The sequence below is a fragment of the Phodopus roborovskii genome, unplaced genomic scaffold, assembly GCF_943737965.1.
Source record: "Phodopus roborovskii unplaced genomic scaffold, PHOROB, whole genome shotgun sequence".
In the NCBI taxonomy this organism is placed as follows: Eukaryota; Metazoa; Chordata; class Mammalia; order Rodentia; family Cricetidae; genus Phodopus; species Phodopus roborovskii.
In genome coordinates, this window is record NW_026125425.1 from 43,498 (window position 1) to 56,987 (window position 13,490).

The 13,490-nt window shown below is 49.5% G+C and overlaps 1 protein-coding gene across 1 annotated transcript in view; it reads left to right on the forward strand.

Annotated features, from left to right (window-relative positions):
• The window catches only part of LOC127215302 (arf-GAP with SH3 domain, ANK repeat and PH domain-containing protein 2-like), a 52,659-nt gene extending 39,438 nt beyond the window's left edge, over positions 1-13,221 (forward strand). The window contains 8 exon segments of the mRNA XM_051175673.1: positions 1,145-1,400; positions 3,473-3,607; positions 4,964-5,120; positions 10,558-10,607; positions 10,910-10,980; positions 11,333-11,410; positions 11,412-11,456; positions 13,112-13,221. Coding sequence (XP_051031630.1) covers positions 1,145-1,400; positions 3,473-3,607; positions 4,964-5,120; positions 10,558-10,607; positions 10,910-10,980; positions 11,333-11,410; positions 11,412-11,456; positions 13,112-13,186 — 867 coding nt within the window. The 3' untranslated portion in view covers positions 13,187-13,221.
• The last annotated feature ends 269 nt before the right edge of the window (positions 13,222-13,490 follow it).

Sequence of the window (13,490 nt, forward strand, 5' to 3'; positions counted from 1 at the left end):
TCTGTAGCCTGATGCCTTGTGTGTTCTATGATCTGGGTGGGTTCCAGGCTTCCCCTTCCCGTTTCTCTCCCTGCCTGTAGCCCACACTGATGGAAGAAGGGAACGGGTGGTTATATGATTTTGGGGAAGAGCACCCCACTTGCTGTGGAGCCATTGTACACCTGCAAGCCGGTGACACTGTTTCTGTGGCTGGTCATGTTTACCTTAGAAACCACCATGTAGGAACCACTCAACCACCTGCCTCTGCCTCCCAAGTGCTGGGACTAAAGGTGTGTGCCACCAACGCCTGGCTAGGACTTCAGTATTCAATGTGAAGTATAAACAGATGATTAATAGGTAGAAATGGAACATGATTAATAGATAGAAACGGAAGCATTTCTGAAGGCTGTTGGACCATCAGTAATGGAAAAGCATTTAGCATCTGTACTTACTGTTTCCTACAGAACAGATATATAAGTGATGGGACATGGTTGCATCTCAATAAATCTTTATTTATAAACACAGAAAGGCACTTCCTGACAATCCTGAGGATCTGAGTTTGATCCCTGGGGCTCATATGGTAGAAGGAGAGAACCGAGCCCTACAGTGCTCTGACCTCTACACATACACCTGCACACATACACAAAGAGCAGACTATGTTTTAAAGCAAGTGACAATGCAGACATCAGGACTTACTGATCCCTGATTTATTGGGATCTCAACAGAGGGATGTGAAAAGGACCTGTTGACGTGTGCTGAATTAAGCATGGTGCTGCTGGAGATCCTTTGCTGCTTGGTGGCCAGGGCTGTTCTGGCCCATAAGATAGTGTTAGGGAAGGGGACATCAAGGACAGCATGAGCTAGGCGGGGGTAGCTGGTTGGTACGATGACATAGCTTCTGTTTGAAGTTCTTCACAGAAGGAAGAATTGCAGTTAGTGAACCGTGGCTCTGTAGAGATGTGTGTCGTAATTATAAGACACTGGGTGAGTTGAGTGGCTTTTAAAGTCTTGCAGCTCAAATGCAGCAGTGTGTGTGTGTTTGTCAGGCCGAAATGGTGCCCACCATGCAACAGTGATGGGTGCGCCTCACTGCTTCTTTGAGTTGATATCACCAGGACAAAGCCATAGCTGCATCTCACGCTCTTGCCCTGGCATTCCTCTGCAGCCCAGTCCTAACCGGCGCGAAGACCGCCCGGTCAGTTTCTACCAGCTGGGGTCCAGCCAGTTCCAGCCCAATGCCGTGTCTTTGGCCAGAGATACCACAAACCTCGCCAAGGACAAGCAGAGGGGCTTCGGGCCTAGCATCTTGCAGAATGAGACCTATGGAGCCATCCTGAGTGGCAGCCCACCCTCCTCCCAATCGTTACCCCCTAGCACCACCAGTGCACCCCCACTCCCACCTCGGAATGTTGGTGGCAAAGGTGAGACCCCTGAAAATGCCCACGGGCTCTGACTTCGAGAAGTTTGATGCGTGGGTGTTTATTTTGTAGCTGTTTTCCGTTTGCTGCCTTGAGGGATTCCCATAATTTTAACATGCCAAACCTGTAGCCTGTGCCTGGGTTCTTACTCTGGCAGAGGTGTGCACGGGGTAATGCAGGGCTGCCCTGGGCAAGCTAGAATGATGTCCTGCAGCTGCTCAGCTGCCCCTCTGCCCTTCCCACCTTGCTCTTCTCATCCGGTCCCCACTTGGTCCCTTTTGGTGTCCTGATTACTCCCTCTCTTCTTTCTCAGGGCTAGTTTAAAGTGCTGTGATGACTTAGTGTCTCTAGAATACCTTTGAAATGAGGAGCAAAACGTAGTAATTTGGGGAACAGTGCTCAGCCTAATTGTGAAAACACCAATGTGTGAGCCTTCCTGGTATCTTAAGTGTGACAAACTCACAAAACTACCTCACCTGAACATAGCAGACCCACCCAAAAGGTGGCTCTTTGTGTGTGTGTGTGTTTGTTTGCTTTTACAAGTACAGAAACATGGAACCGCTTGTGTGATAGTAAAGACCAGTGGGCCATTCTGCTCTTTGAAGTGGCCAGCAAATGGCCAGCTCTGCCAGAGCTGCCAATCCTCAGGGCCTTCAGAGTGAAGGAGGGACTTCCCTGGAAAGAATAGTGGCTTCCACTTCCCATGCATAAAATCATTGCAAATTGTCTCTTCCAATAGCTGGCAACTGGAAGACGGGTGGGCAGTGTGAGGTGGTGCTGGGTATACTGAGTTGCTAGAAGATCAAATGTGCTAGAAGACCACACACACCACATGTGTCAACTGTCCTGCCCTAACACTCAGGGAGGCCCAAAAAGTTAGGTGAGTCAGTAAGGAGCAAAAGAATGAAGATCAGACCCTGTACCCCCTGCTCATACCGGCACCCCCACCTAACTCGTCTGGACATCACAAGCACTCCCTGTCACCTCCTACAGGCTGTCCAGGGCAGTGCAGGTCCTTGTGGGCATCTCACAGCTCCTACCTCCTGTGTTAATTCTGAAAGGCCAGTATCAGAGAGACTGGGTATCTCTGTGATCCTGGCATTCCCAGGAGTAACTTGTGCTGGCTCTGTGACAGCAGAGACTTCATTCACTCCCCCTGGATGGAAGGAGAGGGTTGGTCAGCTCCTCATCTTGACTTTTTGCAGTTTTGGAAACAGGGATTGCTTCTCCCACTTTTTTGGGCCATCCTGTCTTTAGCTCCATTCCATTTTCACATGAGGAAAGTTGTACCAGTACCCTACACCTTTCCTGTCCTAGAGTCCAAGCTTGGTATGAACATGGAGTTCTCGCACCCTGAGGTGGGGGATAGAGTTAACACTGCCCTGTGGCTCACCCTGGGGTGCAGAACTTCCTTACCAGGCAAATGTGAAGGCTTGCCTGTCAGCCCTGGGCTGGCCTGGGAGGGTGTGTCTCCACACTGCCAAGCCCAGCCCTCCCCTAGACACCCCTGTGCATCTGAGTAAATAGCACACGGTGAGAAAGAACATGACCAGGCAAGTGCCATGGCTTTGAGGGTCACCTGATACTACTGAGCTACCAGATCATATGTGCTGGGTTCCAGGCAGGAATTTTACAGGGGGCCGGGGAGAGCCCCGCCCCTCATGTGTGGGACACACCCTTCCTTCCTCTTCCCACACTTTCTGAGGACAGGGTCTCTGTGGCCCATGGTAGGAGGGTAATAGAAGGCAGAGATGTTCCATAGGCCCAGAGTGCAGTACTCATTAGATTTATGGCTATAGTTCCTCCTTCACCATCAAATTGAAAAGGCCACCTGTGAGAGTTCCCTGTAGCAGTTTATTATTTTATTATTATTGTTGGTTTTGGATGCATCTCACTTTTCCTACTAGAGAAAAGACTTGAGTCTCAGGGTTCTGTTGCTGTTCTAGAAGGCTCATGTTGATCTTTTAATGGGTGAGAGGATCAATAACGAAGTGTTTTGTTTCTGTTTTTGTTTTGTGTGTGTGTGTGTATGTGCGTGTGCCTGTGTGTGCATGTGTGTATGCGTGTGGGTTTAGTTCAGACAGCCACCTCAGCTAACACCCTGTGGAAGACAAACTCTGTAGGTGTGGACGGTGTCAGCAGGCAGCGATCTTCGTCAGATCTGCCAGCTGTCCACCCACCGCTGCCCCCTCTGCGAGTGACATCTACCAGTACGTTTTTTTTTTTTCTCCTCCTTTTTCCTTTCTTGCCAGTGGGCCTTATGAATCCAGAAAAAAAGGGGGCACTGTTGGCAGCCATTTTGGGGATATAGCTGTGGGCTGCTCACAGATGCATAGTAGATGTTGCCCTTGTGGCCCTAACCCTTGCAGCCTCCATCTCAAACCTCCGTCTATTCCCTCACCACCCCCCACCAAGGTGGCTCACTCGTCTCTGTCTTACCGGGCATTTTAAAAACACCCCTCCCCCACACACACAACGTACTTCCAGTCCCTTTCGCTGCATAGTGATTTTGGGGTGGCCATTTCATGACCTGGCATGATAACCTTCCACGCCAGTGTGTGGTTGGCAGTTCCAGTGCTAGGAGCTGGGCAGAGGCAAGGGTCCTTTCTCCTGCTGTGGAGCCCAACATTTTTCACCCTGTCAGTGGCAGAACAGCATGTCCAGGAAGCTCTGTAGAGGATGATGTGGGGCAGGGTCCAGCTGTAGTAGTCTCAGGCCAAGCATTAAAGGACTCAAATCTGCTCTCCCTCCTGCCTCTATAATGGTGCTCCTGGGTTAATCTGCCCGGGGTTTCTGTCAAAACAAAAGGAAAGAGTGAGGGGAAGGAGCCATAAACTAGAACCTTTTGGGTTTTTTTTCCCCTCTCCATAGTCCTTGTTCCACATATGTTTGCTCCCATCCTGAGGGGGGCCACTGACAAGGGCCTGGTGCTGTTATTTTTAAGATGGGTGGGGTAAAGGAAGGCCCAGGCATGACATCTCATCCTCTGCTGGTGGTGTTTTTTTGTTTTGTTTTGTTTTGTTTTTTTAGAGCTCTGCCTACTTTGGCAGTATCAATTTGCCTCTGAGGCTGAGCCTGTCACCTGGATGATGCAGATAGTAATAGAAACCTCCTTTCCCCTCAGACTGGGGACCTCATACTACGTCCATTGTCACAGTTTGTCCTTAGAGCTTATCCCCCTACAGGCCAGTGGGGTGCATAGGTTTTTGTTCCCTTCTGGGTCATTTGATGCAAGAAGAACCCTGGCCCAAGCATTCTGGGTACCCCAGGGCAGATGCCAGGCTTGATCCCAACCTGTCCTGCTGGTTTGGAAGAATCCAGGGCTGGCCCTGCGCAGGTTTCCAACTAAACACACACAGGTCACAGCAAAAAATCAGTTGCAGCTGAGGCTCCATTTCCTTGATGGTTTGCTCCTTGCAGTCTCTCTGAGGAGACAAGCTGAGAAGCAGCCATAGGAGTTCCCAGAAGGACCATAGAAAGGGAGGAGGCTCCAGAAAGAGACTAGGTCTGAGACCTGTGACCTAGGGAGCTCACTATCTCTTTCCCTCCCCGTTATCTCTCTACAGATCCCCTGACCACCACACCACCCCCTCCTGTGGCTAAGACTTCTGGCACACTAGATGTTGTGAGCCAGCCAAGCAAGCCCACCCAACCCGGAGCCTCGCAGAGCAAGCTGCCACCTCAGCCGCCCAGCCGCCCACCTCAGAAGAAGCCATCTTCCGGGTGGGTAACCATTGTCCCTGCCTGGCCTCTGTGCCTGGCCACAGCAGCCAACATTGCCTCTCACATTCAGAGGGCTTCCAATGGCATTGTCCTCTTTTCTTCATCTGTTGGGACTTCTGTGTGAACCTTGGAAATCTCCTGTGTTTCTACCATCCTAAGGGTGAGAGGCCAAGTGCTGTGTAAATTGCTGATCAGCTCTCAGGGCTCTTAATGTTAATTCCTCGAAGAGGTTTTTAGCTGGAGATCTATTACAAACTTAGATCTTAAACCGAAGAATTAATTTAGATTTTTTTGTGTGTTAACACTGGGATTTTTTGGAGTCAAGTCCTTATGACTGGAGCCCTCTGTTGGTTCTGTTTTGCTCCCTAGAAACATCCTGAATGCATGTCTCCTCCACAGATGTGCCGGTTTGATGTTTCCTAAAGACAAGGGCTTTCTCCTTCGTGCACACACCGCAGAGGGATCCGGTTACCTTTTTTATTTTTTTCTATACAATAATTTATTTTTACTTTATATGAATTGGTGTTTTGCCTTCTGTATGAGGGTGTTGAGTCCCCTGGAACTGGAATCACAGGGAGCTGCCACGTGGGTGCTGGGAACTGAACCCAGGTCCTCTGGAAGAACAGTCAGTGCTCTTAACCTCTGAGCCATCTCTCCAGCCCCCTGTTACCTTTTTTAAAGCATTTAGAAATTTTTAATTTTATTTTATGTGTATGGGTATTTTGCCTGCTTGTGTGCCTGTGTACCTCGTATATATCTGGTGCCCTAAGGAAGCCAGAAAGGAGCGTCATATCCCCTGGAACTGGAGTTAAAGATGATTGTGAGCCACAGTATGGGTGCTGTGTGCCGAATCCATGTCCTCTGGAAGAGCCAGTGTTCTGAACCACTAAGCTATCTCTGCAGTGCCACCCCCATCTCTAAATGTCTTATTCTATGTCTAACAGTAGAAAATAGGTTTCATTTCAGTCTTCTCTGTGAGTTCGCTGTTAAGCCATGAGGTCTGGGTAGAAGATAATGTGCTCAGAGCTACAGGATACATATGCACACAAATGTCCCTCTGTCTGTATTCTGTAGCTTTCTCTGTTGGGATCCAGGTGTTCATATCAGCATCTCCACTTTCTCTCACAGAGACAGGGCCAGTACTTAATGTTCTGAGGCACACCGTTCACAAGTCCTGTCACCAGGATTGGGTGACACAGTGGGGCAGTTTGTCTTTGTCGCAGCTGAGACCCCCTAGGATGGAAGTGGCCTGGTAAAGGCTGGTGTCATGTGGCCTTTGTAGCTGTTGCTGCCTTAGCAGCACTTGAGCCAGCCTGCTGACCACAATGCCCACATGCAGATGATCTCTTGAGGTGGTGTGACTTCCTCAAGACATGGGGCCTGGGCCCAAGGAAGGCCCAAGGCAGGGCAGGACACGTTACTTTTGCCCTTTTATTTGCTTGAATGGTGCTGGAAGCTGGGCCTGAATGTGTAGTAGAGGGTTCTGTTGGGACACAAAACAGCAAGGCTGCATGTTCATTCTCTCAGATCCCACACTTGTTACTCCTTCCTCAGAGCTGAGAATTTTGGCTCCTATGCTCAGTAATGTTATCGTTCCTTCCCGTGAACATACTCCTGACTCCGCCTCCAACAGTCCTAAAGATGAACCCTTCTTTCCCTGCTTGGATCAAATCCAGTTCCAGCAGACATGCAGCCTCTAGGCCCATCCCCACCAGTGCAGGCCAGGCGTCCCCTGCCTCCTCATGTCACCCAGGTCACTCACCCGCAGCCTGTCCTTTCCCCTGCCTGGTTCTGACAAACCTCTTGTCTGGATGCTTGTCTCTTTTAATCTAATTCCCACTTCTCAGATGTCAGGCTGAATTGGCCTTTCCTTTAAATACGTCATCTTAGTTTTATCAGATAACCCAAGATCTGACAGCTCCCCCAGATCCCAGAGGTGAAATCTGGGTAAACACCCCTGATTGACCCTCAGACTCAAAGCCCCGTATCTTTCTGCCTCCTCCCCTGATATCTTTTGGGGCTGAGTCACTTTCAAAGAGAAAATGTGGTGGTGGCAGCACGTTAGCTCCTCATACCTTTCACCAAAGCGGGTCTGGTGGCAGGGCTTGGAATGCCTACAGCCGGGCTCTATAGTGTAGCAGTCAAATGGGTGAGTCGGTTTCCTCCTTAGTTGCCATTCTGCCATCTTCTTCAATTCCTGTGTTGTTTCTGTGCCTATAAAAAATATACTTCCAGGGGGCTGGAGAGATGGCTCAGAGGTTAAGAACAATGGCTGATCTTCCCAAGTTCAATTCCTAGCAACCACAAGGTAGCTCACTACCATCTATGAGATCTGGTGCCCTCTCCTGGTCTGCAGGCACACATGCAGGCAGAACACTATATATATATATATATATCCAGAGAGTTTTCCCAATTTTACTCTTAAGTTTTCCATTTCCATTCTTATGGTAAGTCAAACTGTAGCACAAATAATAAAAACCCAGAGACAGATATTGGGATTAGAGCTGAAGACCAGAGAAGCAAAGCAGCAAGCCTCTAGAGAGTTCTCATGTCTACCAGTGCTCAGACCAGAGGGACAGTCGTGTCCCCTGATTGCATCTCCAAATTGCACTGCTCCTCAGACTAGACTGCCCTCTGCAATGAGTTCTGTCTCTTCCCACCTTAGTTGTCCTCTCTCCACCCAGCCGTGTCTCTCAGTCCCCACCTCCCTAGAGCTGGGATTAAAGGCGTGGGATCCCAAGTACTAGGATTAAAGGTGTGAGCTCTGTTTCTCTTTTAGACTAATTCATTTTCATGTAGCCTAGGCTGGCCTTGAACTCACAGGGATCCATCTACCTCTGTCTCCTGAGTGCTGGGATTAAAGGTGTGGCCGCTACTGCCTGGCCTCCATGGCTATGGCTAGCTTAGCACTCTGATCTTCAGGCAAGCTTTATTAGATCATAAACAAAATATCACCACAGCTCTTCACTGAGCTGCAGCCCCAGGCTGCAGCCTGGCATTTTAAAATCAAAATATGTGTCCTACTTTGCTAAGACATCTTTTTAGAACGCTGCACATAATATTCTTAAACAGTGATTTGAAGTAAGGTTGGCAGCTGAGTTTTATACAAGTATGCTTCCCTGGCCCCTTTGTTAGACAGTCATGGTCCCTGTGTGCGCTTTCTCTTCCCTCTTGTGACACTCTTGGATTCTCTGTTGCCCACATTCTGCTTTTTGTGGTGCCAGGTCACATCTTGACATTCCAGACAGGAAGCAGTGGGCTCCTGGCACTCCCCGAGGCACAGGGGAACAGTGATACTAGCCAGCAAGTGCCAGGTCACAGCACCCTCCTCCCAGCCACTTCCCCAGGGCTCACAAGAGCCAAGCTAGGGTTGGATGAGCTTTCCCACTGGTTTTAATCCAACTGAAAGGCAAGGTAGGGGTGACAAAGCAGATGATGTTAGGGTGTGCTTATCTGAGGCAGATTTCAATGAATGGAACCAGGCTGTCACTTCTGGGAGAGTTCCAATTTTAAAAGAAAACATGGTGTATATTCTTTGTGAAGGAAGCCCATCCCACTCTATGCCCAATAATTTGGAACATGATATATTTGTTCTCTTGGAGCAGGAGACAGCCAGAGCAAACCCACAGGCCAGCTGCCTCCATTACTTATATCCATGAGTCACGAGCTATCAGCGGCATTTGTACTTAAATGTAGTGATAGAATTTTCAGATGAGAATGTTTCATGGCATGTGAGATTTCTGGGACTTACAGATTTTAGCATCTGTGTCCTATTTACTGTCTTCTTGCTGTGAAGAGCCACCATGACCACGGCAACTTACAGAAGGAGTTTATCAGGGTTCACGGTTTCATGGTCAGAGTCCATGTCATCAGGGTGGGGAGCATGGCAGCAGGCATGGCCCAGGAATGGTAGCTGAGAGCTCATCCTGGTCCACAGGCCTGAGGCAGAGAGGGGTGGGAAAGGCACTAGGCATGGGCTTTTGAAACCTCAAAGCCCACCACCCTAGTAACCTGCCTTCTCCAGCAAGGCCACACCTTCTAATCCTTCCCAAACATTTCCACCAACAGGGGACCGAGCATTCAAATCTATAAGCTTATGGGGGGCTGATCTCATTCAAACTACCATGCCTATAAGTGACGTTTGTTGGCATGGCATACTGTGTGCTGACACACCATCCCTGGTACCTTCCTACCTCATTAGCAGACAAAGCTGAATGGTTGCCATAGAGACTAACTCACAGATGTATCATTTGGCCTTTTACTTTTTATGTATTAGCCTAGGTTAGCCTTGAACTTGTGACTCTTCTGCTTTACCTGGCTTTGAGGGCAAGGCTGGCTGGCTGTGGTCCTCGGTTAAGCACCTCTTGTTGAGCATTTTACTGAACACAGAGTAGGAAGTTGGCAACTCAGCTTCATGATGTCTGCTAGGACATATGTGCCCAGAATCAATGGGAACTAAGTTGGGTCTTTGATTTTATGGTTTTTCAGCCCCTTGAAAATTAGACAACAACTAAACTGTTCTTTTCCTCTTCATCCCAAGGCTGCAGACCAGCACCCAGATGGGCTCATTGGGGCTGCAGAGGAAGTGACCTGCTGTGGAAAGAATGCCACCCCAGTCTGCCTCCCTGCTTCCTCAGCCCCTCCCAAGGCTCACTTACCCAGTTGTTTGTCTTACTTCCTGCTAGGTCCCACCAGCACCCCTAGGCAACAGAGGATAAAACATCTCTCTTAACTCTCTGCAGACCCTGGTCCCTTTTCCCTTTAGAGAATTAGCAAAGCTAGTGTCCTGCCCTCTTCTGAGGAGCCGGGGACACACACACACACACACACACACACACACACACACACACACACACACACACACACACACACACAGAGAGAGAGAGAGAGAGAGAGAGAGAGAGTGGTCTGAGTGGATAGAGCCCCCTCTGCCAACTGTGAGAAAACTCCTATTTGTCTCTCTTGCACAGCTAGAGGAAATACTGGATTACTGGATGCGGGTTCTAGCAGGCCTGCAATCAGCCCTGTTGGTTCCCAGAGCCGGGGCCATGGAGTTCAGAGGCATGGGTGATGCTGACTTGTGCTGGTGTCTACACAGACCCTGGCAGAGCCACCCAGGCCTGAGAGTAAGCTCTAGCCCCTCCCCTTTCACAGGATGATTGATGGAGGCTCAATGGGGGCCGGAGGAGCAAATGATGAGTGCAAGCACTGGAGGGTGCTTAGATTCTGCTCCGGGCCACTGTGGACAGGAGAGTAGTGCTGGTCTGGGGACCCGGGTCTAGCACCTTGCCCCGGACCTATCCTTTTTCAAGGGTAGGGTTGGGGAGGCAGCAGGTGTGGCAAATCACAAGCATGAGCTTGAACACCGACGGGCCCCTCATCAAGGTCTGAACAGGTAGCCTCGGCGATCAATAAATCTGTATTTCCTTCCTTGTAGGACCGACAAGCCAACCCCACTGATCAACAAAGGCCAGCCAAGAGGACCTGGTAATTATTTAACCTGGAACAGGTTGATTCATGGGTTGAGGGGAGGTGGCATTTCTAGGTAGCTAGTCAGCCCTGGTTAGGGCCTGGAAACTTGAGTTTCTCACACTGTAAAGTCAGGAAACTGTCTGCCTTGTACAGGACTTTTCTCTCAATACAACAAAAGGCATGGAGAGCCTGCTTTTAGACATAACGCCATGACTCTTACAGCTGTAGTCTTATAGTTAAAATGGATGGAACGGAGCTGGGAGTATCTTGTAAAGTCGCTTTGTCTTGGTCCTAACGCAGTGGATCTCTCTGAACAGAAGCTCCAGGTCCACTGTCCAACGCCATGGCCCTGCAGCCTCCAGCACCCATGCCCAGGAAGTCGCAGGCGGTAAGCAGACAAGCTTGCTACCCTGCCCCTTGCTGTCCTACATGGAGGACTCTAAGGCAACCAATCGTTCTGTTTCTGCTGGGTGGAGGTCTCAGGGCTTCTTTCTGGTGCAGTGTCGTGGTTGGGGAGCTGGCCATCTGGGCCATCTGATCACTTTATAGTCCCTGTGTGTGCCAGACCCCAGGTGCTCCATTCCCTTCCTCTGCACTGAGCTGTCCCTGTTTGCTTGACCTCTGTGGGTTTCCCTAGCCCAGGTACTTGGCTCATGAGGCAAGCAGAAGACAAGAGGCCCCTTCTTCATCTAAGACCTTGGCTTTCTGCCACATTAACCCTCTCCCTCCTTCTGATGCAGACCAAGTCCAAGCCCAAGCGAGTCAAAGCACTCTACAACTGCATGGCTGACAACCCAGATGAGCTGACTTTCTCTGAGGGGGGACGTGATCATTGTGGACGGCGAAGAAGATCAGGAGTGGTGGGTGAGTCAGAGCGGGGCCATGGTGGCTGTGCACAAGGGAAATTCAACCCAAGCAGTCTGGCTCTGGTGCTGCTGCCAGATTAGTGTGCAATGCCTTCCACATCCTGGTGTCTCTCCTGTATGAACACCGTTCTCTGAGTGGGCCTGATGTGTCCTTAGGTGAACTCCTCACTGTTATCATGGATAGGCCACTTGAGCTTCATTTCCACAGCACCCTTGACCTGAACTGAGTTTCCACACACAGCCCTCCACTGCCAACGTGTGGAGCAAGGCTTCTAGAGAGCGGGGCTCCAGGGTAGCATCCTCGTGTCACTTTGATGATCCCGACACAAGCTATAAGCTGCTCAGCATCCAGCTGGTGAAAGTGCAGCGTGTGCAGGCGTTAGGCTTCTCCCAGAAACCCTGTATTTCAGACTCAACCGATTACAGGCTGAGGACCTTGGCAGCAGGTGCTTAGATCTGTACACCTGATTGACTGTCTCAGAAAGGAAGTCATCCACAGCACTGCAGCAGAGATGCCTCGGGAAGCAGCAGGGACAAGCTAGGTGTAGACTGGGAATGCGGGTGTCTAAATAAACCAGTGGAATGGAGTATACATAGAAAGCACCTGGCAGAGACTGCCAGCCTCGGGGCACTCAGGGCAGACAAAGCTCAGATACCAAGTATTTCAGAAGGTTCCTTGGGACTTGGGGAAGTGCTTTGCTTGTCAGCCACAAGGAGTTTGACCTGATCCATCTGTAGCTGCCCCTCCTGCAAGCCCCCCTTCTGCAACCTGACCCCAAGGTTCTATGGTGGGTCTGTGGCTCGGCCTTGCCACACCGCGTTGGCACAGTTGCTGTCACCTTGAAGCAACTAAGGGAAGATGCCCATTCCCATCACTTTCCACATTACCACAGCTCCAAGGCTCCTTCTGCTACTTGCCAAGGAACTTCCTGTACATGGCTGGACCTGGGGAGACTAGAACACTGGGCTACTGGAACCCGACCTTGCCCCTCCACAAGGGGCACCAACACCCACCACTAGGAAGCAGAGTTGGAGTCACACTGTCTTTCATCCTATGTTATGGGTGGACTCCAACCTGACACAGGCTTAGCCATATGAGAAGTACCTGTTTGCAAAAGTTTGGAAAACCCAGACAGGCACAAAAGAAGTAAATGTTAGTCATGACAGCAGAGTCTGCCCCCTCCAGAGAACCCAGAATTCTCAGTGGGCAATTGCCGGGAGGGGGTTAGTTTGGCAATTTTACTTTGGGATTTTTATTTGCTAATATCAGACCATGGTTGAGCTTATACATGAGTATAATTTGTGTTATTAACCCAGATTGAATTTTTTAGAGCCAGATGAAATATGATTGGAGCCACATCATACTTTTGCCAAGTCTTATGTCTTTGGGTACAGTTTCTTCATTCATATACTAAGTGGATCCAGATGGCATCCTGGTGTCTTCCATGTTCTTGGGGGCCCAGAGGCAACATCTGACCTCATCTGTAGCTCTTTGAGGGTGTGTGAGGCCTGTGGAAGAAGCAAGCACAGGTGGGAAGGAAAAATGGCATAGCAGTTTTCCTGTCATTCTTTGGCAGAAGAAATGCCTCAGAACAGACATTGTGTTGCCCCTCTGAGTTTGTAATGTTTGTAACCCAAACTTGCTCATTTCAGATTGGCCACATCGACGGAGATCCCAGCCGCAAAGGAGCATTCCCCGTATCGTTTGTGCACTTTATTGCTGACTAACTTGCTACTGAACAAAGGCCTTTCCATCACCATTACGTTCCATTTTGTTTTTGGTACCAAGACTAGCTATAGCAAGTCTCATGGATTGTCCTGTATGGCAGTCCATCTTCTCATAGTACCGTTCTGTTTGGAAAACTCAGAGGCAGTTTTTATATGTATAAACAGATTCTTTTTTATAAGTTGTTTTCACCCAACATTTGCTATACTTTTACTAGGAAAAGCGGAATTTCCTAAAAGGGGACATAAAGCTATTTTAACTATAGACCCAGGATCCTTCATTTCCAGGAGCTGCTGAGCCTAAAAA